Here is a 26,018-nt window from a genome sequence, read left to right on the forward strand (position 1 = left end):
CCCATTGTGAGACGTGAACGCGCCGTGTTCTGACAGTCTCGATGCTCAAGTTAGCAAAGTTGTAATAGCACTTCTATTTGGTATTTTTTTGGTCGGAGAAATGGCATCGACAAATGGAAAAACAGATGTTATGTTCGTAAGTAGTGTTCGGTCTAGTCAATTAAACAACGCGTGTGTTATAGTGATGTGGTCAACATGCTAAGCTAACGTTTGCTAACTACGTTACCATCCTTTGATTTCTATGGTCCTTGTATTTTTGAATTCCATTGGAAGTTAGAGCTAAGTTAGCAATATTCATATATTTTACAATCTTCACACAATCTCAGTTGCATCTAATAATTCAGAAATTTTAGATAACTCGTTTAAATGAACGCATTGCCTTGTCCCTGTTGTTTGGGTTACTTTTGTTATTGGATTCGTGTTAACTCAGTTGCCCATGTATTGTTTTGTTTTGGACCTCCAGGAGGACGGTGATCTTCCATACGAGGAAGAAATTCTCAGGAACCCATATTCAGTCAAGTGCTGGATTCGGTACATCGAATATAAGCAGAGCTCACCTGTAGCCAACCTAAACATGATTTATGAGCGGGCTTTGAAAGAGTTGCCTGGCAGGTAAATGACATACTGTTCAAAACATATCCCTATTTCAGAAAATGTGAACTAGCTTTGTGCTTCCTCTATTATCACATTCTCACCATGTTTAACTGTCTCTTGTTTTATCATTTTAGCTACAAACTGTGGTACAATTACCTGAGAGAGCGACGAAAACAAGCCAAGGGGAAGTGTATTAATGACCCAGTCTACGAAGAGGTCATCAATTGCCATGAGAGGGCTCTGGTGTTCATGCATAAGGTGAAACTTTGAATTGTATTGGTTCAATAAAACGTTTAGGTAAACTTATTTCCTCTTCTTTGCAGATGCCAAGAATATGGATCGATTACTGCCAGTTCATTGTTTCTCAGTTCATGATTACCAGAAGCAGGAGAACATTCGACCGAGCACTTCGGGCACTGCCCGTCACCCAGCACCCACGAATCTGGCCTTTGTATCTTCGCTTTGTCCGCAATGTTCCCCTGCCTGAAACGGCTATCAGAGTTTATCGTAGATATCTAAAGGTGAGTCTTGACTGAGCAGCTCTGATAGCTACATACGTCGTTTGTTTTGGTGTATATAGTTAATAGTATATGTACTGTTTTATTTAATATCACTTTGTCTTTGCAATATTCAGCTTTGTCCTGAAAACGCAGAGGACTACATTGGATATTTAAAGTCTGTTAGTCGCTTGGACGAGGCAGCTACCCGCCTGGCAGCTATTGTCAATGATGAAAGCTTTGTGTCCAAAGAAGGGAAATCCAACTACCAAGTAGGTTTTTTTTCCTTTTTTATTCAGTTAACTGGACCTCATTTAGTAATAAAAGCATTTTTTCCCCCTTTGACAGCTATGGCACGAGCTCTGTGACCTGATATCCCAGAACCCTGATAAGGTGACTTCTTTGAATGTGGGAGCAATCATCCGGGGAGGCCTCACTCGCTTCACAGATCAGCTCGGCAAACTATGGTGCTCTTTGGCTGACTACTACATCAGAAGTGGCCACTTCGAAAAGGTATTTTTTGCCATTGGTAATATAATGTCAGGAAAGTTGCATTATTTGTTAACCAAAACTTACAGTATATTGAAGGTTTTTTAAGACAAGGTCATGGAAATCAGATGGTTTTGTGAGACTGTATTTGTCAAACCAAGAACTTAAGTGATTTATAGATCAGACAAAAGGAAGGAAGACGGCCAATTAGTTTTGTGGATGGGGAAACTGGGACATAAATAGAACAGAGGTCACTAGAAAGTCTGCAAAATATATGTAAATGTGGGGAAATCGAGATGTTCAGATATTTCCATTTAAGTATTTGGCCTTCCGTTGTATACCACTTTTTAGTATGTTAAAGACACGTCTCAGATGTTCTTTACAACCATCTATTTTCATGATGTTTCACTGAATTGGTTGCCATTTCAGAACAGTCAGACCATATTGCTGCTGTTTTAACTTGGCTTTTAATTACTCTTGCTAAGCATTTCAATTTTAAAATAATGATAATGAATTTAATTTATAAAGGTGCCTTTCAAAACACACAAGGTCACCATACAGACCGATTAAAAACAACAGTGAAAAGTTAAGACTTTTAAAAGTTAACAGAAGTACAATGGTAAACTTCTTTTTTTTTAAGGGAACTTCAAAACTGTAAAACAAAAGTTACAGTGAATACGCAAGTTTAGAAGGGTTTGTTGTAGACATGTAACATATAGTTTCTTTGGTTTTAGTAGAAATGCATGGAAACACTGAGTCTGTACTAATTCAGTGTATACTGTCATTTTCTTCAGGCTCGAGATGTCTACGAGGAAGCTATCCTGACTGTGGTTACAGTGAGAGATTTCAGCCAGGTTTTTGACAGTTACGCCCAGTTTGAGGAGAGCATGATCGCTGCCAAAATGGAGACTACTGCTGAAATGGGACAAGAGGATGATGGTTTGTAGAGATATCATATAGTAGGATATTAATGTACCTCAGTTTCACTGTTTGCTGACGAAGTCTGACATTTCCAGATGACGTTGACTTGGAACTCAGGCTTGCTCGCTTCGAACAACTGATAGCACGGCGCCCTCTACTGTTGAACAGTGTGCTACTGCGGCAGAACCCTCATAATGTTCACGAGTGGCACAAGCGTGTCAAACTGTATGAAGGAAACCCGAGACAGGTGAGCTCACTATTCTGGAAAATGTAGCTATATTTTACATTCTTATGGACACATAAAAATAAGTTTTTTACATTGTTTACGGTTTTCTTCAGATCATAAACGCGTATACAGAGGCAGTTCAGACGGTGGACCCTATGAAGGCCACTGGGAAGCCACACACACTCTGGGTTTCTTTCGCCAAATTCTATGAGGAGAACGAGCAGCTTGATGATGTAGGTGACCAGCATCAGAAACTATTCATGTGTATGCTTATTAACCAACCTATTGATTCATGGATTCTACTCAGGCCAGGACCATCTTCGAGAAGGCCACAAAAGTGAACTACAAGCAGGTTGATGATCTTGCCACTGTGTGGTGTGAATATGGAGAAATGGAGCTTCGTCATGAGAACTATGAACAGGCATTGAAGATACTGAGGGTGAGAATTTGTATAAGTTAACCCACATCTCGTTTTTTATGCCATGTCAAAATGTTTCAGGTCGTATAACTTACCTAATTATAAATGAGGTCAATTCTAATTAAGGGATTTTATTTTCAAATAGAAAGCGACGGCCATCCCTTCCAAGAAAGCAGAATATTTCGATGCATCCGAGCCTGTCCAAAACAGAGTGTACAAGTCTCTGAAGGTTTGGTCCATGCTGGCAGATTTGGAGGAAAGTCTTGGGACCTTCCAGGTAACACAGATTTCAGCAGTTCTTTAGCCTTACGTCTAAGGGTGTGTAAAATGTCTCTTAAGTTTTTTTCTTTTATTTTTTTCAGTCAACAAAGGCCGTTTATGACCGAGTTATCGACCTGAGAATAGCCACACCACAAATCATCATCAACTACGCCATGTTCCTGGAAGAGCACAACTACTTTGAGGAGAGCTTTAAGGTAATTGAAATCAATGATTTTATATCATGCAATTTTAATTTACCTCTTGTTTTTTTTTGGCTAGGCATATGAGCGTGGTATCGCCCTCTTTAAGTGGCCGAATGTATTTGACATCTGGAACACTTACCTGACCAAGTTCATAGATCGTTATGGAGGAAAGAAGCTGGAGCGAGCCAGAGATCTTTTTGAACAGGCGCTCGACGGTTGTCCTGCCAAGTTTGCCAAAAGTAAGAAGCTTTTTATTTTTAACAAACGTGATACGGATGTTAAACTCCGCTTCTTGTTTTCCAGCTATTTACCTTTTGTATGCCAAACTGGAAGAGGAGTATGGCCTTGCCCGACATGCTATGGCGGTCTATGAAAGAGCAACTGAAGCAGTGGAAACCGAGGAGAGACACCACATGTTCAATATTTACATCAAGAGAGCTGCAGAAATATACGGTGTCACATACACAAGGGCGATCTACCAGAAGTCGATAGAGGTGTGTTCTAGTACCGAATTGTATTTTTCAGTGAATATCTGTATCATCAAGCTTCTGTTTTATAATTTCTGCTTTAACTTTTTTCTTATTTAGGTCCTTCCTGATCACCACGCGAGAGACATGTGCTTGAGATTTGCCGATATGGAGAGTAAACTGGGTGAAATTGATCGGGGTAGAGCGATCTACTCGTACTGCTCCCAAATCTGTGACCCCAGGGTGAGATCCAAACTTCTGTCCTCAGTCTTGACCTCTTCATTGTTGTTTTTTTACACACCCATTTATATATTTTTAACGTTGCCTTTCAGGTGACTGCTGAATTCTGGCAGACATGGAAAGAGTTTGAGATCCGCCATGGCAACGAGGACACCATTAGAGAAATGTTGAGAATCAAACGCAGCGTTCAGGCCACCTACAACACCCAGGTCAATTTCATGTCCTCTCAGATGATGAAGGCCACAACGAGCTCCACTGGCACAAGTAAGAAGTATATTTTTTATATATTGTGTTTATCTTTTCTTAACCTCTCTTCCTTGTGTCCAGTTTCAGATCTTGCTCCTGGCCAGATGGGAATAGATGACATGAAGATGTTGGAGCAAAAGGCACAGCAACTTGCTGCAGAGGCACAACTGGACAAAGCCAAGCCCAAAGAAAAGATTCTCTTCGTCAGGTCTGACATTTTTCTGCTCTTCAACTATCTATCGTGTTTAAAATGAAAGTTCAGTCGAGTAGGAAGAATCAAACGAGTGGAAAAAGTGGATGAACAGGATATTTGTTGCCTAATCTTTTATAACGATTAATGCTCGACCTCTTTTATTCACGTAGGAGTGATACGTCACGCAGTGAGTTGGCAGAGCTTGCTAAACAAGCAAATCCAGACGAGATTAATATCGATGATGATGAAGATGACGACAACCAGGGACCTGAAGGTACGCAACGCCATTTCACATCAACAGGTGTTGAAGAAAACTAACTTGTTGTTTTTATTTCTCACACAGAAGTGCAGCTCGAACAGAAGAGCGTCCCGACGGCCGTGTACGGCGGACTCAAAGATGACTGAGCGATCAGATGGCTCACTCATGTACACGAAGATGATTCTGTGTCTCCGATGTAGTACCGTAGACGAATCCTTAAGATTTTATTTCCTCTCTTTGTCAGATAAAACAACTGATGGTGATCGTCTGCTGAGGTCTAGTTTCGCTGTCTTGAGAACATTTTGTACATTAATCCAGCTTTTACATTTGTTTTGCATAAATAATGGATGCGTTGTCATGGGTATTTCTATGGAACCTCGAACTTTTGGTAATAAAAAAAATGTTGTATTCTTTCAAGGACTGAAGTTAATTATGCACTTACACGGCATTTTGTGGGATAATTAACAATCTAATTTATTGAGCATCTGGATATGAAATTGTGCTCAATTTTAATGTGGTTTCTGTGTTGTATTGTAGAAAATGTTACTCAACAATAACTCAATGTATTCATAAATAATCAGAAACTTATAGTACTTCAATTATTAAAACTACAGCCTGGTGGTAGTAGAAGCTACAAATGCTGTTCAAGTGAGTCGACACAAATGTGTCTGTGACGTACAAAAACGTGAGCCGGCTGTTGTTGAGGAAAAAAATGGTTCATAATTAGATTAACATTGCAGAGAGATAAGCCTCTTAGGAAATTACAGCAGAGAGATGTTTGAGCGAGAGCGTGGTGAGGGGCATCAGGTGATCACACACCCACCTGAGATTTGTTTTCCACTGGGAATAATGACACTGGAAAGTAGAAGAAAAACAACGGGACAATGCATCGGGTAATTGAATAAATAATAGACTGGCGTCCTGTCCAGGGTGTCCCCTGCCTATCGACCTATGATTCTGGGATAGGCTCCGGTCTCCCCGACCCCGGGATAAAGTGGTTGTCAATGAATGAATGAATGAATAATTTACTCAAGTTTTTTTTTAATTGAGAACTTTGGGAAATAGTCCCTTAGGTATGAGCGTGTGTGTGAATGATTGTCTGTCTTTGTGTGTGCCCTGCGACAGACTGGTGTCCTGTCCAGGGTGTCCCCTGCCTCTCGCCCTATGATTCTGGGATAGGCTCCGGTCTCCCCGACCCCGGGATAAAGTGGTTGTCAATGAATGAATGAATGAATAATTTACTCAAGTATTTTTTAAATTGAGAACTTTGGGAAATAGTCCAAAGGTATGAGTGAGTGTGTGAATGATTGTCCGTCTTTACATGTGCCCTACGACAGACTGGCGTCCTGTCCAGGGTGTCCCCTGCCTCTCGCCCTACGACCCTGGGATAAAGCGGTTGTCAATCAATAAATTAATTAAATAATTTACTCAAGTTTTTTTTTTACTTTTTAGAAAGCTGTTTGTACAAATATAAAAATATTATATATATATATATTTAAAGATGATTTCAGGATTAATTAATATTCAGGACTATTTTTATTACTAGGTTCTTTAATTTTTTATTTTTTTTTCAGAACAAAATGGTACATTTCAAGTTCTAAAATATTTTTAAACACAGAAAGTTCATGTTTATTTTTGAAAAAAAATGAACTATATTTATTCTCTTTTTTAATTTATTTTTTTACTAAAATAAAATGCTAGATTAACGCCTATCATAACATAAACAAGTAACACATTCTGCTCAATTCGAGCACCTGCGTCGGCGGCTTCATATTCCTTACCTGCAGACACCGGCTCTACTCCTCCAGGTCCCGCCCACCCCAGAGCCAAGCTCGAATCCTATTGGTCGCTCATTGTGAGTGACGCAGGCGTGGACTACCTGCGAGTCATCGTCAGCGTCAGACTCCAGTCGCTGCTGTACTGTCCGCTCGCCACACTCAGCAATGCGGACAAAACACGGGCGAAACGTGGGAATAGTCCGTTTATTTTTTGGGCGAAATGTTGTCGGGAAGTGAAGCGTCATTCAAAACGGATTTATAAACCACAACGAAACGGACTTTTTTTTTGGGGGAAAAAGCGGTAACCAGGCGGATATTATTCCCGAATAAATCCACATCCGTGTTTCTTCTCCACTCGGGATCCTGGACCAGTGCGACCATGATAGCGTGACTTAATTCCAGCGGCTTTTCTTTAGCTTAGCATTAGCTTTATTTTTTTTATTTTTATTTTCTATAAAACTCCCACAGCCATGGTGGACTCCGGCAGGAAGACTTTCGACCTGAAGCCTCTGGATGTCTATGACGGCAGCAAAGCGAAAATATGCTCCAGCGTCGCCTGGCTCTTGGCGAAGTCGTACAGCAGTGCAGGTAAGGTTTCGAGTCGCCGGGTAATGTTTATTATGTTTCGTGTAGCTCGGCCACGATGGAGAGCTTGCTGCTGCTGCAGTGTGTGTAGCTCAGCGGTTTTTTGTTTTTTTTTTACCCCCCCCAGCAGCACAAAGAGCAGCATTGCACCGAGCGCATTTTTTTTTCTGACACATGTCATTTGTTCTCAGTCAATAGATGCTCAGGTTTTTTTTTTAGTCATATCTGTCAGAGAAGCAAGGCCTGTCTCCCTGGGCCTTATCACGACCTCTCTATCTCTCTCTGTCCTATTTTTTTTAATCAGAAATGGCAGACGGCTTTGTTTTTTTTTAAATCCTCTTGACAGGGACATGGGATCATTTCTGATCCTCTACAGGGATGAATATTCTACAGCAGGAAAAGTGAAGGCAACACACCATACACATGTTTTTTTTCCCCCTTTACACATCTCTTAAGTTAAGCAGGACAGACACAACTATCTCAATTGTCCTTGAGGACACACACAAAAACAAAACAAAAAACGACTCGTCCTCATTGATAACATGTCTGTTTGTTTTTTTTATCTGGTGAGGATTGTTTATCAGGACCATAGCAAAAGTATCAAGTCATTCATTGACCTCATTCATTCATTCCAACTGTATTTCTACTTTACCACCAAATAAATGACAGTCTATTCTATACTTGGAAGTATTTCCTAAATAACTTGAGTTAAGCCTGAGTTAAAAAAAACATAACAACAACCTGTTTTACAGAGGGTAACGACTTTTTAAAAACGGTCGTGAACTATGTTTTGCTCCAAACAACAAAAAAAAGACTTGTTACACAATTCCTTTGCAATCCTGGGCGCTGGACTTCATGCTGCTGCAGTCTTTGTGCTTTAGTTAAGCACCTCAACCACGCCCTCTGGTCAAAGTCACAAAACATGAGAAATTAGAGGAATAATGTCTGTTTTTTCCTCTTCCAACCTTCTCGATTGATACTGGACTGATGACGTCATAATCTTCCTCGAGGGAGATAATGTTGTACCAGAAATGTGTAAGACTGGGTCATCTGTTCTTCCGGGTCATTTAACCAGCTGAAGACAATGTGAAGCATTTTTAATCTGTGACTCACACTTCAGTCGTCGGACTTTCAGCTTTCAGGCGCTCGTTCAACCGAGTGGGAGCGCTTTCGTGTGTCACTTGAGAAGTTTCCACGTCTTTATTGTCTTATGCTCAAGCTATTAAAATACAAAGTAAACACGGAGTATTTATTTCGTTCGTATGAACAAGCAAAAGCATGTTCCGCAGCACACTTTTGGAGTGTTTTTGAAACATTATGACCCGGTCCTCCTACTATGCATGTTTTCCAAGCTTTAACAATGGTAGACCAAGATCATGTTTCCATTTTTTTGGTTTACAAATGCTTAGGATATCTTCTGCGGCACAGAAGGAAATGAGACATCTGTCACCGACCAGGGAGAAACTGTGACTTTTTAACTTTTATTCAGTAAGGATAGGCCTCACTATACGATACACGTCACGATTCGTGATTATGTGTATAATGTTATAAAAAGTTACAAAATTTGTTTGAAGAAAGCATATCTTTTACCCACCATAAACCTGACTTAAGTCAAGGTATTTCCTTGAATTCTGAAGTTGCCATTGAAATATTTAGCAAGGAATACAAATGTAATAGTTACTAAGGTAAAGGTAAAACTTTATTGATCCCTCAGGAGGTCTCCTTCGGGAAATTGTTTATACTAAGTGAATACATGGAAGAACTGCTGCATTTTTATTTTGTTACAAATGGTTTCATAATGGGGAATGGTTTTCACTCCGAAGTCTTAATGTTATTTTTGGTCGCCCTTTATTATTTCATATCCTTTACATGTCTATCGTTGGCCTGTACAAGTTGCTCTCTCTCTGTATTTGCATGGTAAATATTTAGCTCCTGCACCCAAAGCGTGTCTGACAAGTCTTTGTGATGACTTAAAATATCCCTCTTTTATTTATTAATGTAAAGTAAGTGCGACTATAATCTCCCTAACCCATGGAGTCATTAATTTTTTTAACAATATTGGCTGTTTTATTTAATGCATATTGTGTTAGCATTTTACCTACATCAAACACGGAAAGCCCTGTTGAATGATTACCGAGTACCTCCTATCAAAATACTATTGTGAGTCAGCAGCGACCCGGATTCAACAAGGATGTTTCCCTGCTATTCGTATTAACTGAGTATTCCAGTTAATACGTGGCTATTTTCTATTTATTTGACTAGTCTAGTCTATCTATCTATCTATCTATCTAGCTCTTGCTTCACTATGCAAGCAGGTCAAAGGCCACCAAGAGCTTCACAACACACACATCTTGTTTATAGTCGGTGTGTAACTTGAGGATATTTCTGCAGGGTGGAATTTGCATCAAGTATCCTGTGACACTGTCACTCAACTCTGTCAGTCTTTTATACGCACGTGTTCAAATTCCTAATGTTTGTTTTTGTTTTCTTAACAGTTAGTTTTTTGTAGTGTCTATGTTTTAATTAAAACATATTCACAACCAGAAGATGAGCTCTCTACATCCCTGTAAAACAGATTCAAGTTATACATTTGATATATGTTATAATTGAAGTAATTTGTATTTATATAGCGCTTTTCCCAGACCAGGGTCACAAAGCACTTAAACAATCAAAATAATACTCAATAAAATATATATTTAAAGGTCAAGATAATACTGCGAACAACACAGGAGTTCCAGAAAACCAAGGAAAAGCCTGAACAAATAAAAACATCTTAAGATGTTTCTTGAAGGAGTCACTAGACTTCATCAAGCGCAAAGAGAGAGGAAGATTGTTCCAAAGCTTAAGAATGTGAAGATATTTCATCCACTCATTCAGCCACATTTGTGTGTGTTTTAAGGGTACCACACATTTCTCCCAGACGCTTTCAGAGATAAATTGGTAACTCTTCTTATGCAGGTGTGTGTCGTTGTTTATGATAGGTTGGGCTTTAGCCCCTGGGTTTGGTCTTGGGAATAAGTGAAGAAAATACATTTTCTCTTTTACTACGTCGCTTTCCCAAACATTGCTTATCAAGATTTTCTTCTTGCTTACTTGCCTCTCACAGAAAAAAAAACAATTCTCCTTCACTAAGAAGCATTTTATTTAAGCTTCTTTTTCTTAAATGTGGAAAAACAGGAAAAACTATATTTATCCTCTGTACTTCACATTACCTTTAGAACATTTCATTCCTATGCGTTATTTCATTAGGACTCTTCGTTTGTATCAAAAGGTTGTAATCGCTCAGATGTGGGGATCACGTGTGGTAACACAACCCCACACGGCACAGATGGATTAAGGGTCTATAAAACAGCAACTGCTTTGTTCCAGAGAAAGAGGAAAGTTTTGGCTTATGTTTGATCTTTCTATACGACATGTTTTTTTTAAGTCCAACAATGATTTGATGATGCCTTGAAAGTTTATTATTGTCTCTTGATTGACTTCCTGAAACGTAATATCCGTCTTTTTATTTGCTTTGGGTGGTTTATCTACAACGAGGAGTTGAGAAATTCATTTTGAACCAAAGATTGTGTCAGACATGTGCTTCTGTTAATCTGTCTGGGTGTAAGTCAACTATGCTAATGTTTGTCGTGTGACCAGCGGATTCAGTGGCCGAGGTAGAAGGCCGTACGGCTTCTCTTGTCAAAGGTTATCTAGCAAGTTCAGTCGCAAGTTGAATGACCCAAGAGATGCATATGGGTTATAGGGAGAATCCTTTGTGTATTTAAATATATAAAAAGTAGGAAAGAACTCTACAGATGACTTCTAGTCAGTAATAAGAGTCCGAGCAAACACAGTCTGAACTCTTGAGCTGGGCGTTCTGTTGACTGATCTCGGTGGATTCATAACACGACTTGGGAGTTAATGCGCTCCAGTGGCACCTACCCTGTAATGACCTGCCGTGTTCCTATGGTAGATAATCTTAAAACACCTAAACAGAGTCCGCCTTCTCTGTTGGACTTTTCGAGACGATGCGTTAGGAAACTTTTTTTCAGAGGGCCGTCCGTACGAGACGCTAATTTTCTGCTTTGTTTGCACACACACGGTGAGTCAAGTCGACTACTGGTTTAATCTAGTTGCAGTCGAACCAGTTTTGCAGTGGGTGTGTGACGTGTGTTTTTTAGGAGGCCATTTACTTTGTTTTTCTGTTGAATGATCATTTGTGTTGAAAACACAAGAAACTGCTGTAATGCAAAAACCATCTTCAGACCAACATTTTGTTCTTGAAATCAGAAAAAAAAAATTCTCTGAAAATTGAACACCTTCCACCTTTATGTATTTTAAACATGTGGTTTATCTGCCACACATTGATGGAATCATGGTTACAAGATTGTCTGTTAAACATTACTATAGTTATATTGTTTTGTACATTGACTCTCCTTTAAGGTCAATATATTTTCTCCCGAAACTAGATTCTCAATATTTTCCTCTATCCATCATGTTTCTGACTTGGAACTTTAAAAAAGGTAAATCATTTTAGGTTCTTCAACAAGGTTTCAAAACGAAAATGTGGTGAATGTTGTTTTTTATAACTGTTAAAATATATCGCATTCAAAAGGGAAAATAGGACAAACAAATTAGAATGGCAAGAAAACGTTTTGTTCCTATGCGGTCCAAATAAGAGGCCTAAAAGATCGTGGCCCCATTTTCTATCAACATAGTTTTCACTATGTTTATCATTGTTATCAGGGTGGTAGTGTTGCATGGCCTACATTAAGACTTTTTTTTTTTAATTTCTGTAAGGATTTCTTTTTAGCAGTCATGACTCATTGAAATTGAAAAAGTATAAAATTGTACAAAGATGTGAGTAGTGAGGAGTCTCTATCACGCGAGTGAGTTGGGAATTGGCATATAATGAATAAATAAATAAATGAATGACCGAACTCTAAATATCTCCTCACCACTTTCTTTAAACACCAACTGATTAAAGTAAACAGCCAAAGAGCAAGAGTTTTAAATACGATTTGTTTTCCTGAAGTATCAATCAAATATTCCAGCTAATCATAAATAAGGTTAGATAAAACTTTATTGATCCCTCAGGATAATCTAAGATCATCTAAAGATAAAGATAAAGAACATGGATCAAAGACAAAGGATACAAAGACTAACATAGAACAGAACATCCAGATACTTTCACTCCACTCCTGCCCCCGAACTCAGAATTGTACAATTTAATAGCCTGAGGAATGAATGAGTCCTTGAGTCTATTTGTTTTGCACCTGGGAAGGAGCATCATTCTGCTTCTCTGCTCACTGATGACAGTGTTCAGAGGGTGACTGTCATCATCCATGATGGACAGTAGTTCGTTCAGTGATCTCCTCTCAGCAACTGTCACCAGTGAGTCCAGCTTCATTCCAACCACAGAACCAGCCTTTCTGATCATAAATGAGTAGTTTCCAGTTCCCTTCACTAACTCTCGATTTGTTTTTGTGTGTTTTTTGTTTTCAGAGAACGTCCCCGCCGAGCTGCGCGACCCTTTCTACTGTGACCAATACGAGCAGGAGCACCTCAAACCTCCCGTCGCACGCCTTCTACAATCGTCCGAGCTTTACTGTCGCACCTACAGCCTTCTACTGGTGAACACGGAAAACGAGCCACAGCCTAAAGACAACGCTGCCCTGCTACGACTCTTTGTGGAGAAAGGAGTCGTCCCCCAAGACCAGGACAGGCCGGTCACGGACGCAGACCTCCGCCAGAAACCCATTAAAATGGTATGTTGGTATTGTTTGAGTGGAAACTCTTCACATGTCAGCAGGCCTAGACCGAACGGGTCCACTTGCTCTTCCCTGGCCATATTGGGAGTTGTTTATGTGTTTTATTTCCGGGGATTAAAGGACATCAAAAGACCCCACTCATTCAACACTGCCCTCCACCCCCCTCCTCACAGAGGATGAGTGGATCCAGCTGCCAAGGGCTGGGGCAGTGGTGGTGACACAGGGGGAAGGCCTTATTAATGCCACAGTGTTTGGGGTGAGATGGCGAGGGAGAGCCGGAGCACAAAAGATGCAACGGATCAGTGTCGGTACAATAGCAAAGTAGTTCCAGTGAAACCTTAGAGGCCGTGTTGAGAGGAAACCCTGGGCTGGGCCATTTAGTTAATCAAGAGAAACTGGTTTGTCCTCTTCAGCTCTTGACAATGAATCCACTCTCTCCTGTTTTCTCCCGCCTGGTTCAAACTCGCGCTCCCTTTCATGTTCCCATTCATTTACCATCAGTCATAGAATGTTGTTCAAACAAGAAATGATAATAATAATAGCTGGATTAGGCTAGAATTTTCAGAAAGCGAAATCTCATCTTCTTCTTCATTACTTTTTGATTCTTTGATCATTTTTTTTTTACGCACTGACACAACTGTTTGCTTTGCACTGCTTTGGGACATGAGACCAACGGTGCTGGTGACACTGCTGCACTGAGCCAAGTGATGAAAGTGGGTCATCTCGCTGCAGCGTGAAAGATGGAACATCAATGTGGGTCTTGGCCAGTAAATGGCTTTGGAGCGGCTGCAATCCTCTGCCCGGCTATATTCGAAAGCTCCTCTCACAGAGATAAAATAACCTACTTGATGAGAATAATTTTTTGGTAAAATAATGTCCTCTGCTATTGGGCGAAAAACGTGGTTATAGGAAGATCTACCTAGATTTAGTACCGACCTAAATGTAGGCATCAACACTGTGAATATGGGCCACAGGTCCCCCACCAGGAAGTGCCCTGGTTGCAGCCCATTTCACTCCTCGGATTGAGGATAAAGATCTGTGAAGATTAGAGATAATCTGGCGGTCGATGCAGACCCGACGTCATTGTCCGAGGTTTAAAGTGAAGCAAGAAGCCAATCACGTGCCGACCTCAATTAATAGGATACCGAAAATGATAAGATTGGACTTTTATCCAATGAAAGCTGCACATTTTGGGCTTCCTCCCTGAAGGGTGGGTTTAAGTGAAATATTTCAGACATGAGACCAGAACACGGTTCAATATCCTCTGCTATTTTTAAGGGGCTTTTCCTTACAATGACCCATGTTTGCACAGCAGTTGTTATTCTATGCTGAGAATGTAGCTTATATTTTCTCATATTGCTACATGCTTTAAGTTGGACCTTCCGTCTAAATCCCTGCTGGGGCCCCAGACCTGCCTGATCCCTGTTGGTCTCCTCTCAGTACACACACACACACACACACACCAGTGAAGGGGGATGGGGGGTCATAATGTGGACATAATCAGATTTTGTCATCGTAATCTGATGATCATCCACAAAATATTGTGCAGATTCTCTGTCTTGCAAGTCGTAACCCAATTAATCTACTGTTGATTTATTTTTTGTCGATTTCTATCATCTTTAAATAAAATAATTTTTATCGTTAAACGTATAAAAGATAAGAAGTCTGAACGGTGGCCCTGATGCTTGGCCAAAAGCACAGATCAGAGTACCGGCTGGGCTTGTGTTGAGGTGCATTGTGGGTCGGCTGATTGGTTGTTATGGTGATCTGGCTGGGCCGTTCTGTGTTTTTCTACATTTGCTCCTCTCTCCCCTCTCATTAGGGAGACTTGTGATTTAGCTTAGCGGGCCCTCCTGGGCTCCCGCCCTCTTCAATCGGTACTTTTGGCGATGATGAACGCTTGTCTCGCTCATCGAAATTACTGTTTGAGTGCCGAACAACAACACGGGTAGCATCACCGTGACTGTCTTTGACAACATCACAGTGTTATTGTTATTATTATGGTGATTGTAACGCGTTTATCCTACGTCGTTTTCATTTTATCGCCAAAAGTAATTTGTCACATCTACCATCAGCATGGAATTAAAGTCATAACCAATTGGAAGAACAATCAAAAGATCACATACCTCTGCCAAGCAGCTCATATATCACCATGTTGCATTTTTAACCCTTATTATATGCCTACATTTTTCGTCTATGATTTAATGCAAATTTTTAGCATTTGAAATTAAGTTTATAGCGATGACTTCAATAGGACAGTAGATGGGGTATCCATGAGCAAGAAATGGAGCTTGCGTTGTGAGGTACTGATTTGAAACGCCACCAAAATGTAGTTTATATGTTCCTTGTTTTGTTATCAACATTTCCTGGACTGTGTTTGTCAGTTTTTGAGTTAGTTTGCCAATATAATCCAAAAGCGTATTCTCCTACTCTGTGTAATGGATTTATTTGTTTTTTTCTGAGCACCAAAATGTGTCATTCTGACATCATTTAAAAAATATATATATATTCTACAAGTATTGATTCATTTTTAACCCCCTAACCAGTATTTTAAGGAGTCTCTTCACTATAAAATTGAGTGTCCAGTCCACTCATCACCAAAATTCTATATATCAGTGTGTCATAGACAGTGTTTTCATAAGAATGGGCGACTTTTTGTAGTTACCCACAACATAAAATTGGAAACTGAGATAACAGCCTCTATATTGTTTTATAAACCACTGCACATCCTGTAATCTATCAAGGGAACGGAGAGTCTACAACATTGCAAGTACACATTTCTGCAACTGAGGGAAGCTGGAAAAATATTTTCAATCTTGCATATTGCCTTCTTAAAGCATGTCAAGTCTTTTAGATGCAGTAAAATATCCTTTAAATTCAGCTAATGTGTCAGAACCCTGTGCTCAACCCAGAGACCGCGACCCAATAGAAGCAGACGGTCCTGTGAGTGGGCCATGTCTGCATTTGTGCCGGCTCTTCTCAGGTCAACACATCAGGGCTGAGTAGGCAGACGTGCAGACAGGCCTTGGATACAACTGGTCCGCCACCCCCACCCTCCCTATTTGGGGGTAACCTAAGGGGTTAGTGGAGGAATGCCTGACCTGTAAAGGCGAATTAGCAAGTAGCAAAAGCAAGCAGGCACAGATTTGCACAGATTAGGCTAAAAAAAAAAACGAACGAGTGGTAGGTTGAGGAGGTGGGCCCCGTTAAAGGAATGTGTTTGCTGCCTGCGTCTCTTGGCCATTGTCCGGAATTAATTGATCGTAAGAAGGAACGTGTTGCCGTTTTTTTGTTGTTTTGTTCCGACCTTGATGAAAACAATGTGTTAAATGTGTTGGTTGTTAACCTAATGTCCATGTTTCACGCCCACCCCTCTCCGCTCCCCCGTAAAGAAAATCTTGAACATATATATCAATTATCTTGATTCTGAAAAAAGTCATAATAATATATATACATATTTTTTAATTGAAACCTCTAGAGCACAATGCCTGGGAATAGGTGTAGTGTTTAACAAAAACAATTAAAGTCCAGTTGGTAACTGCCTCTACCTCGCTTCTAATGAGGTAACAGGTTTATGGAGTTAAGGCGCTCGCTCAGACTGAGCTGATCATGTTAGTGGTTCATTCTAATAGGCTCCAGGCATTACAAGAAAGCCTTCTTTAATTGGGCCTCTTCGGTATAAAAATTCTTAATGGAGAGAAACCCTGAGAACAGTTGGCGACTGAGCGACTCGTACGGACCATTAGAGAGGGCTTGGTCGTCCTCAACAATTCAGAGAACAAGTTCTACAGCCTTCACTGAAGAAACTGTTGACTTTTCTCTGGAGGCACTTGTTACTTCACGTTCCTGGCGCAGTTGAGTAATCAAAAAGTCACTCAGCCATGCTTCAAGTTGCTTAAGAGAATGTTCTTTACCTGAAAATAAACAAAGGGACAGTACCATCGGAATGACGGCACTCGTGTGTTATCGTATTACGGCTCCACTTTCCCATTTAATGATTGCACAAACACTGGTCCAAAGTTCACGCTCTTCTGCTTACGTTTGTTTGCCTGCTGTCAACTATCAGGAGGGTTCACGGTGATGCACGGCCGTGGCTCTGGTGACCCCCAGAGGTGGTTTGGGGAATGTTTGCCACATAGTAATCTGTAAATTCCTTGGAAAGATCTTGAAATAAGTGAGCCTGTGATGGTTGCAGAGCGCTCACCTAGCTGTGATGGACGCCCTGATGGCGGTGGGAGCCATGGAGACGGTGACCATGGTGAGGACGTGTGCTTCTGCCGAACTCCTGGGAGGGGAAACCGAGTGGGAGGATGCTCTGCTGTGCTGGGTTAACAAGGTAAATGGGAAACAGATGTCGAAGAAATATAATCAGCCTTTTGAAATTGTGAGATGATTTCTTTCTTTTTTTTTCAGCTCAACCAGAAGCTAAGAAATCAAACCAAAGTAGTCTATAATGATGACAACACTGCTGGAGACCCACAGCCACTTCAGCCTGCTGTAAGTAAACATCCAGTGTAAACTAGGAACCTATTTAAACCAAACTCTAAATATGAGTTGCCACCCTTCTCGACAACCATCTGTGACCTGAACAGCTCCCGTAATTGCTTTGCCGCCCAGCAAAACGATCACGGCTGTCGATCACTTTTGACACGGCGATATGCATATGATTTAAACGAAAGCATTTTAGCCACCAATCAACTGTCACCAAGTCCAGCAGTTTGTATAAAGTTGCTGTTTTAACATCACATGTTTGAAACGAGTTAAAGAATGCTGAGGAGCTTTGGTGGAAAAGTGAAATGCAATCATCGCGGCTGTAACTTACCATAGGTGCAATTCAAAGTAATTCCTGGGTAGTGCCTCTGTGATTACGGTTTGAAAAGACGACTGTCATCACAACTCAATCTCTTGTTTGTCTAGTTCTTCCTCTCTTTGCACTCCCCTTCTCCATTTCCTTGTTCTTCTCTGTCCTCGCTCCTCTCCAACAGTGTCCCACACGCTGGTATTGGAAGCTTGTTCCTGTAAGTCCCTTCTTTTCCTGTGCTTCCTTGCCTCTTTCCTCCCATCATCCCAGTGTCCTCATCCAATTTCTCAGCCAATATTTGACTCTCAGGTGGGCTTTTGTTTACCCCCCCCTCCCATCCTCTCCCCCTCCCATTGCTGCTGGAGTGGGGTCACATTACTCACTGTGCTGACCTCAGTTGCATGTGTGAATGTGGACCTGAGGTGCATGTCGATCACAAACCCGAGCCTGAAACTGACAACCAGTTTGTCTTGTAGTGTTTCATGTGTTTGCATATTTTGTCACAAGTATGGTACATTTGCTATTTTCCCCTCCTTCACTTACGATGCTGTTTTGACTTCTGTTTACACGAGCATGTCCACATAAGAATGCTTTATGTATCTTGTTGAAATGATCTCTATATATTGTGGATTAAAATCAGTCATATTCTCGTTTCCTTTTTTATTTCCTCAGCTGCGCTACAGAAAAGATATAATCCAGTCCAAACATAAGCCTGTGTTTCCAGTGGTCAATGAAGTCTCGGATCTGTCCAGTGGATGCGCTATCGCGGCGGTCATACACCACTATTGTCCTAGCCTGCTGCGGCTCGAAGGTGCTGACCGAGGAAAAAAAATGAGATGATGAATAGTTTTCGCCACTAGTCCGTTTGGTTTCTTAACTTCTTTTATCCGCTTCTCTCGAAGACGTTTGCATGAAGGAGTCCATGACGGACGCCGACAGCTTGTACAACCTGCAGTTGATTAAGGAATTCTGCGAGAGTTGCCTCAAGAGCTGTTGTCACCTGGCGCTGGAGGACTTGTTCTACACGCCACCGGAGCTCAAGGTAGAATGTCTTGCTTTTTCTTTTTCTTTTTTTTACCTCCTCAACTCTCTCTTAAGTCATTTTGGGTTTTTTTAGAGCAACTTGCTGAGCTTCCTGGCAGATCTCCTCCACTGGTTTGAAGTACAGAAGCCTGAGTTTGTTCAACCCGTTGACACATTAAGTAAGTCTCAAGTTTTCAAAAAACTAATTTAGTCGTTGACATCGCATGACATTTTTTGTGTTTTTTTCTTTTCTTTAGATGGATCCGACGCTGTGACACCAAGTAGCATGAGCGACGGCAGGTAAAGTTTATGCTTGAATAATTATTTGTATGGCCTTTATGTTACAGTCCGTCTAAAAATATTATCGTTTCTTTTTTTCAAGTGCTTCACCATCAATCTTTAGAAAACCATTCCTCCCACTTTCTTCTCCTGCATCAGGTGAGAATTTTTCGATTTATTTTTGTATTTTTTTTCATCACTAATTATTTTTAGAAAGTGTAGGTGCATGTGTGGTATTAATTAAAATAAGTGTAAATACTATTTTTGTAAACGTATCTTTACATATCAGGGGTTAGAACAAGACAAGATGTAAAGTAATGCGATGATTACTATAAGTGGATATTATATGCAATATTTCTGACGAATTAAAAAGACTGTATTTTAAAAATCTTTTCATTAAATATGTTTATTTAGCAAGTCTAAAAAACATAACGAAAAGACTGTCAACTAGCATCAAGTTAGTACGTCGCTAGCGTGTTGCGTTCAATAACATGGGACCGGTTATGTTGCATTCATTCAGGGAGGACAAATTAACAGAAAAAACGTTTTCGGAATTGAACCTTCCAAAACAAACAGTGTTGGCTTTTAAAATATTTAATTATTTTCTAGGCTAGAAACGCTCCCTAATGTTGTGTTTAATATGTATATATGGGTGGGAGCTCAGACCTCTGCTCAAACGCATGATAAATAAGATTTATAATAGTAAAAAACTTTTTCTTTTACCATATTTTGAGATTTTAAATTGTTTATAGATTTAAACACAAATAAATGGTAAATGGTATGAAATAGTCTTTCATCAGTGTCTTTTTGAAGCTGCACTTTTTTTTTCCATTTCTTGGTGTGGTATGTCTTACATTTCCCTGTGTTTTTACTACACTTAGGCTCTTTGAACCAGTCTACCTCAATGTCTCATTTAGAGGCGGGTGGAAGGACGTGGAGCAAGAAATCCTTTGGGTAACGTCACAACATTCATCCGTTTATTCCTTTTTAACTCAATAATGACATTGTTGTTTCCTTTCAGTCGCCCTCTTTCGGCCGTGTCCTTCAGCATTCCTTTTGGCCTGGACAGCGATGTGGACGTTGTAATGGGAGACCCTGTGATTACCCGCTCTGTGAGCTCGGACCAGCTAAACCCCGCATCCAAGAGTGCGCCCCGGGTACCTTACACGCCCCCCGAATACGTCGGTCACCCGAGCAGCAAAGCGCACGGCTCCAGCGCGTCTCCGAGAAGCTCGTGGAGCAGCCAGACGCCGAACGTACCGCGAGTCACGGAAGAGAACGGCGTCGCCAGCGAACCCGGAGAGCTGCCGACGATCGAAGAAGCCCTTCAGATCATCCACAACGACAGCAAGATGGAGCCCCGTTTGCACCCCGACGGCGCCCCCGACGGTTTCTACCTCCACTCGCCAGACGACGTCGCCGGCGCGAAGCATACCGCGACCGCCACGCCGGTCAGCAGCTCCGCCCCGTCTCGCTCTGGCGTATTTTTCCGGCCAGCTGAAGAACCCAAGGCGTCCGGCCGCACCAGGAACGGCTCCGAATGTTCCCGGGACGACGATTCCGTACTGAGGGACGGCAGCGTGGATTCGGATGCGTCCGAGGACCTGCCCAGGGCCCAGTCCACTCCGACCACCCCCGCTGCTAGCGCACGCGCCCCCGAGTCCTCGGACAGTGGCGTGAAGATGACCACATTCGCCGAGCGAAAAAAGAAGCAGATCACGGATTCCCCGAAAGCCGCCGAGCCGTCCCCTCAGACGGCGAATACGGAAGAAGGCTCCGGCAAGAGCCCGGAAGTTAATAACGAAATGTCCGAGCTGGGGGTCCGACTGGAGGAGAAGCGCCGGGCGATCGAGGCGCAGAAGAAACGCATCGAGGCGATCTTTGCCAAACACAGGCAGAGGCTGGGGAAGAGCGCTTTCTTGCAGCTGAAGAAGGAGGAGCGTGAAGGCGAAGGAGAGGAAGAAGGAACCGGTCGGTTAAGAACCTCTGCCACCGAAGGATCCCTCTCGAGTCTGACGCTGGACGAAGATAACCAGCGGAAGGGGGAACACCGCTCCCTGGTGGACAATTTGAGTAACGTCAGACAGAAGCTCAACACTGTGACCTCGAAAGAGACGGGGGCGCCCGCGGAGAAGTCGGCTGCTCCCCTCGGCGACTATAACAACGCCGTCTCCAAGCTGACGGCGGCCCTCAGCTCATTGCAGACCGACATGCAGAGACTCACCGAGCAGCAGAACCACCTCATCCACAACAAGATCGCCGCCGCCCCCAACAAGACCTGGGTCATCCCGGCCAGTCCCAAGACCTCCTCTTCCCCCGTGTCCCGCGACTCCCCTCGGAATTTGAGCCCCGCCTCCCACAGGGTCTCAAACTTCACCACTCCTCCGAAATCCCCAAGAACCCACCGGAGAGCTCAGTCCGTTCCCCCTAAAAGCCCCAAACACGGTAGACCTCCGACCCTGTCCAGAGTCCTCAACACTCCCACGAACGTGGATCGGATCCCGCATCTTCGCCGAGTGAACCCCTCGCACTCCCAGGTGCAGACCTCCTCCTCGTTCTCCATCAGCGACTCGGACGGTCTGGAGGAGCTGCGGTCCGCGGGTACGACTCCCGTTCCCACACCGACCCCCTCGCTCGCACCCGTACCCCGGAACGCCCACCCCGCCGCGGATGACACCCAGTCGGAAGACGGCCTCCAGGACTATCAGAGCATCTTCAGCATGGACCTGGAGACGGTCCGCGAGCCCACGAACGGAGGCTTCAGCTCGGGGGCGCCGTCAGAGTGCTCCTTCGAGGGCGACGCAGCCGCCCTGGTCACGAACGGGAAGCGTAGCAGCCTCATCGAGATCCCTCTCTCCGCCCTGCGACCCGACGAGGACGGAGACGACCCCGAAGCCGACGCTTTATCCGACGGCTTGAGCGACCGGACGGAGCCGGAGACGAAAGGAGGGGTCGGGTTCTTTTTCAAGGTTGGTTTCCATCACTTTTTAATGGGTGGATGTTGCGTCATTGATCCCTCTGGGATACGTTCCTTTGGGAAATTTAAGAAATGAATCACCTGAAACTTGAAGATTTCCGTGTTTGACTTCCAAGGACGACAAGGAGAGAACCGAGGATGAGATGGCGCAGCGACGAGCGGCGTTGTTGGAGCGACAGCAGAAGAGGACGGAGGAGATGAAGAGACGCAAACAGGAGCAGGAAAAAGAATCCAAGTAAGACATCGACTGGAATAAATAACAATTTTCGGTTTTCTTTTTATTAACACACAGGCTAATACAGTTTCACAATTTGGTCAATTACTTTAAAACTATAGTAAATATGAATTTAAAAGGCTATGAAGGAATTTACAATTATAATAAAATAATATATATATATATAAGTTTTAATTATTTGAATTGGAGGTGCAATGAAAAAGCATTCATGAGAAAAAATGTTTTTTTTTAAATTAAATGATTAAAAAAACATTCCAACCTTTCAATATATTAATTATTGAAAAAATAATAATAAAAGAAATGCTAAAAAAAATAAACATTTTCATGTTTTCCTAATGATTAAAAAAAAAAAACATGTAAAAATCAAGTGTCAAAAAATCTCAGGTTCTCTATTTGTAAAACCACATTTAAAAATGGTGTTCTTTGTGTTCCTCGTGTGAAGCAAACCCGAGTGGATGATCCTCGAAGGCTGGGGCAACAAGAGCGAGGAAGGACCCCAAACCCCGGGCACCCCGTCTCGCACGCCGTCGGCAGAAGGGACGCCGCAGCGCCGCGGGGAGTTCACCCGGCAGGAGTACGAGCGCCGGCACCAGCTGAAGATCATGGAGGACTTGGACAAGGTGCTGAGGCAGAAGCCCACCACGGTGCGCGGCGTGAAGAAGCAGAGGCCCAAGACCGTGTTCCGAGATGACTCCGCCCTCTCCCAAAGTCCCGTCAGGGGGTTATTAGGTAAAAAATGGTTCTGGCAACATTTAATGTGACATCATAACCTGAGGGAGTGGTTTTCAGGCTCCAGGTTGAACAAGGTCTACTCCCAATCCACCATGAACCTGTCGTCCATGGCGAACGACCCTGGAGGTCCGAATGCCCGAAGACCTAACAGGTTCATATTTGTACTTGTTTTTTAAATCTTAAAAAAAGGAACCATCAGTTCATTCATCTTTTCGTCTCCGCAGCCGCTCTCACTCGCCGTCACGCCTGAGGTCGCCGGGAAGGATGAGCGCCCAAAACGGTGACTGGGAGAACGGCTCCACCATCTCCTCCTCCGCATCCATCCCAGAATACACCGGTGAGTGATGTCATGCAGCTTTTCATCTAGGTGTTAGTTGATGTGACGGGTCGATGAGGCGTCATGAAGCGTTTCAACACATGGCGACATAGTATTGATACTGTGTCACTGAATACTGACACCTGCTGGACGGAAGAAATCTCTACAGGCTCAACTGACACTGTTTTTATGACCTAGTATTTACAAGTCATTGTATTTTATATTGTTTTATTTCATATTTTCATTGAAATTTAAAATACCTTGGATATTTTTATACAGTCACTAAAAATGTAAACGTATATCACTTGAATGTTTTCTGAATGACGAGGCCTATGGACCAGGATTTTTATTTAAAAAAAATTATAGTTTTCTCCAGTGGGAACTAAATGACATCCAACACAACAGATCAATCACAGAACTTTATTTAATGTATTTACTGTTCTTTTATTTTTATCCTTTACTTTTCTTTAAAACGGACTACACACCTTTAAAGCCTTGTTTATTAATCCAGGTTGTACTTCCTGACCTCAAACTGATTTCATGTGTTTCACGGCCCCACAAAAACCTGTCAAAAATGTGTCTAAACTACAAAGTTTGATACAGATACTGATATTTGTTACAGTTGCTACACTATTACGTGAAGCTGCACTATATTTATTTTGTAATTCATGAACATTTTCAACCCTGCATTAGTAAGTTTTTGTACAATCTGATAACAATCGTTCATAAGAACTTGATAGTTCTTTGTAGATCTTTGGTGACCTTTTTCAAAAATGGTCCTCACAGGTCCAAAACTGTACAAGGAGCCAAGTTTCAAGTCCAACAAGTTCATCATCCACAACGCCATCACCCGCTGCTGCCTGGCAGGAAAGGTCAACGAACTCCAGAAGAACAAGATTGTGGAGGTGAGAGAGAGAGAGAGAGAGAGAGGGAAAAAGAGAGAGAGAGCACGTCGACTCTTGTCCGTCCAGCTTCCCTTCATCCACTTTCCTTTATCCACAGGAAATCGAGAAGAGCCCCGCCAACCACTTCCTCATCCTCTTCAGGGACGCCAGCTGCCAATTCAGAGCCATCTACACCATGAACCCGGAGACCGAGGAGATGAGCCGACTGGCCGGCATCGGCCCGCGCGTCGTCTCCCTGGACATGGTGGAATCCATTTACAAATACACGTCTGACCGCAAGCAGTTCAGCAACATCCCGTCCAAGACCATGTCCATGAGCGTCGACGCCTTCACCATCCCCAGCCACTTCTGGCAGAAGCGTCCGGGGACCCCCAAGAAGTTAGGCACCCCAAAATGATGAGGAAAAAAACAAAACAAAAGACTTTTATTTTTTGCTGAGCGCACTTGAGATTGTTCGCCTCCTAGAGAATGACACTTGGAATGATCCGCCTCACTCTTCGTGCCAAGAAGATTGTAAAAGCCTCCCTTTTTTTTCCTGTTTCCCTGCCTTGCCTTAACCTGTCACAGGGTGGCGCTGTCGCGACTCCTATTGAGAGAGAAAAAAAAAAAAAAAGGTTTAAAAAAAGGTCACTGCCTTCGCCACATCTGTCACGACGATGTGCCAGAGAGACGATCTCTGATTTCCCGCTCGCTCTCCTTTTGCTGCCTTTTTCTTTCTCCAGGGCTCTTTGTTTCCTCATGCTCGTTTTTTCACAATAAAAGCTGAGGAGTGAATGTAGGGGAACGCACACGGGGGTTGTTTTCCCTCGTGAAAGTATAAACAGGAAGTGCAAAAGTGAATCAACAACCCAACTTTTTCCTCCATCTGGATGTTTTTATACTTTTTTTTTTTTGGCTTAAGAGCGGAAGCGTTTCGTTCTCTTGAGTATTTAAATGTCATTTGAAATATACTGGAAGAAAGAAGAAGGAGGAGGGCTTTAAAAACAGATGCTGTTCTAATATATAATGAATGCTAATCACTTTGATATGACAATGATTTGTAAAAAAAAAAGGTAATTTAACAACTGTAAGCTAGAAATAAGCTGCTTGAGCTGTACGGTTGATGCGTGAATGAGACTTGAACTGAGAATGCTGGAGCTTTTTGATTTAAAAAAGAAGAAGAAGAAATCAGCTTTTGTATTCACCAGATGTGCATCCAGGATTTTATAATGAAGGAATGTATTTCCACGGCCTGTGTGTGGATAGAAAAAAACAACCATCTACTGTTTGTGATGAATGTCGCCGCAGACGTCCCACATGTTAAACTGCCTCCAACTGTCTGAATGAAAACAAGAACGATGAGCGAGTGAACCTGGTTGGTATTTATTTGTCGAGTTGTTGTCGTAGACGAACGATTCCGTGCAATCCTCCCATAGAAGATGTGTATTTATTTGGTTTGAGCTAGTATTTTTGTTTCAGGTTCTGTTGATGTACATTTCCCCCCCCCCCTCATTTATTTCACAGATGTATTTTTTTCCCCCCCGTCTTCCAATCTGTGCCACCCCACGATTTGTTTATTCATCTCATACTTTCCTTTAAAACCAGGTGAATAAAAAAAAGTACATTTTCAAAGCATATCTA

General features: G+C 42.3%; 2 protein-coding genes across 4 annotated transcripts; both read left to right on the forward strand.

Moving 5' to 3' along the window:
• On the forward strand, positions 1–5,421 carry xab2 (XPA binding protein 2). Of its 2 annotated transcripts, none has more exons than XM_087809530.1 (19): positions 1–136; positions 464–612; positions 729–852; positions 918–1,115; positions 1,229–1,363; positions 1,440–1,604; positions 2,375–2,519; positions 2,597–2,748; positions 2,841–2,960; positions 3,035–3,166; positions 3,291–3,422; positions 3,508–3,621; positions 3,686–3,848; positions 3,913–4,103; positions 4,197–4,319; positions 4,409–4,580; positions 4,644–4,770; positions 4,926–5,029; positions 5,099–5,421. In XM_087809530.1, exons 1-19 carry the CDS (start codon positions 101–103, stop codon positions 5,158–5,160), a joined length of 2,544 nt encoding a protein of 847 aa, XP_087665656.1. In that variant the 5' UTR covers positions 1–100; the 3' UTR covers positions 5,161–5,421. The 2 variants fall into 2 exon arrangements, with proteins under 2 accessions (XP_087665656.1, XP_087665657.1); XM_087809531.1 differs by having other exon boundaries at positions 4,650–4,770.
• A 1,521-nt stretch (positions 5,422–6,942) lies between these two features.
• Positions 6,943–26,012, forward strand: camsap3 (calmodulin regulated spectrin-associated protein family, member 3). 2 transcript variants are annotated; one of them, XM_087809826.1, is made up of 18 exons: positions 6,943–7,380; positions 12,865–13,127; positions 17,326–17,466; positions 17,544–17,627; positions 18,116–18,148; positions 18,604–18,742; positions 18,834–18,973; positions 19,049–19,133; positions 19,212–19,254; positions 19,337–19,392; positions 20,115–20,187; positions 20,255–22,202; positions 22,327–22,445; positions 22,888–23,174; positions 23,235–23,328; positions 23,402–23,514; positions 24,280–24,398; positions 24,496–26,012. In XM_087809826.1, exons 1-18 carry the CDS (start codon positions 7,263–7,265, stop codon positions 24,793–24,795), a joined length of 4,155 nt encoding a protein of 1,384 aa, XP_087665952.1. In that variant the 5' UTR covers positions 6,943–7,262; the 3' UTR covers positions 24,796–26,012. The 2 variants fall into 2 exon arrangements, with proteins under 2 accessions (XP_087665952.1, XP_087665953.1); XM_087809827.1 differs by lacking the exon at positions 18,116–18,148.
• Positions 26,013–26,018: the final 6 nt, after the last annotated feature.

Source organism: Callionymus lyra, chromosome 15 (assembly GCF_982586985.1).
Source record: "Callionymus lyra chromosome 15, fCalLyr1.hap1.1, whole genome shotgun sequence".
Classification (NCBI taxonomy): domain Eukaryota; kingdom Metazoa; phylum Chordata; class Actinopteri; order Syngnathiformes; family Callionymidae; genus Callionymus; species Callionymus lyra.

Bases quoted from the DNA above. Each gene is read 5' to 3' on its own strand.
- xab2 (XM_087809530.1), top strand. From the start codon at position 101: ATGGCATCGACAAATGGAAAAACAGATGTTATGTTC. The intron at 137-463 runs GTAAGTAGTGTT...TTGGACCTCCAG, and splicing joins GAAAAACAGATGTTATGTTC to GAGGACGGTGATCTTCCATA. The intron at 4,771-4,925 runs GTCTGACATTTT...TTATTCACGTAG, and splicing joins GAAAAGATTCTCTTCGTCAG to GAGTGATACGTCACGCAGTG.
- camsap3 (XM_087809826.1), top strand. From the start codon at position 7,263: ATGGTGGACTCCGGCAGGAAGACTTTCGACCTGAAGCCTCTGGATGTC. The intron at 19,393-20,114 runs GTGAGAATTTTT...TACTACACTTAG, and splicing joins ACTTTCTTCTCCTGCATCAG to GCTCTTTGAACCAGTCTACC. The intron at 22,203-22,326 runs GTTGGTTTCCAT...TTGACTTCCAAG, and splicing joins GGGTCGGGTTCTTTTTCAAG to GACGACAAGGAGAGAACCGA.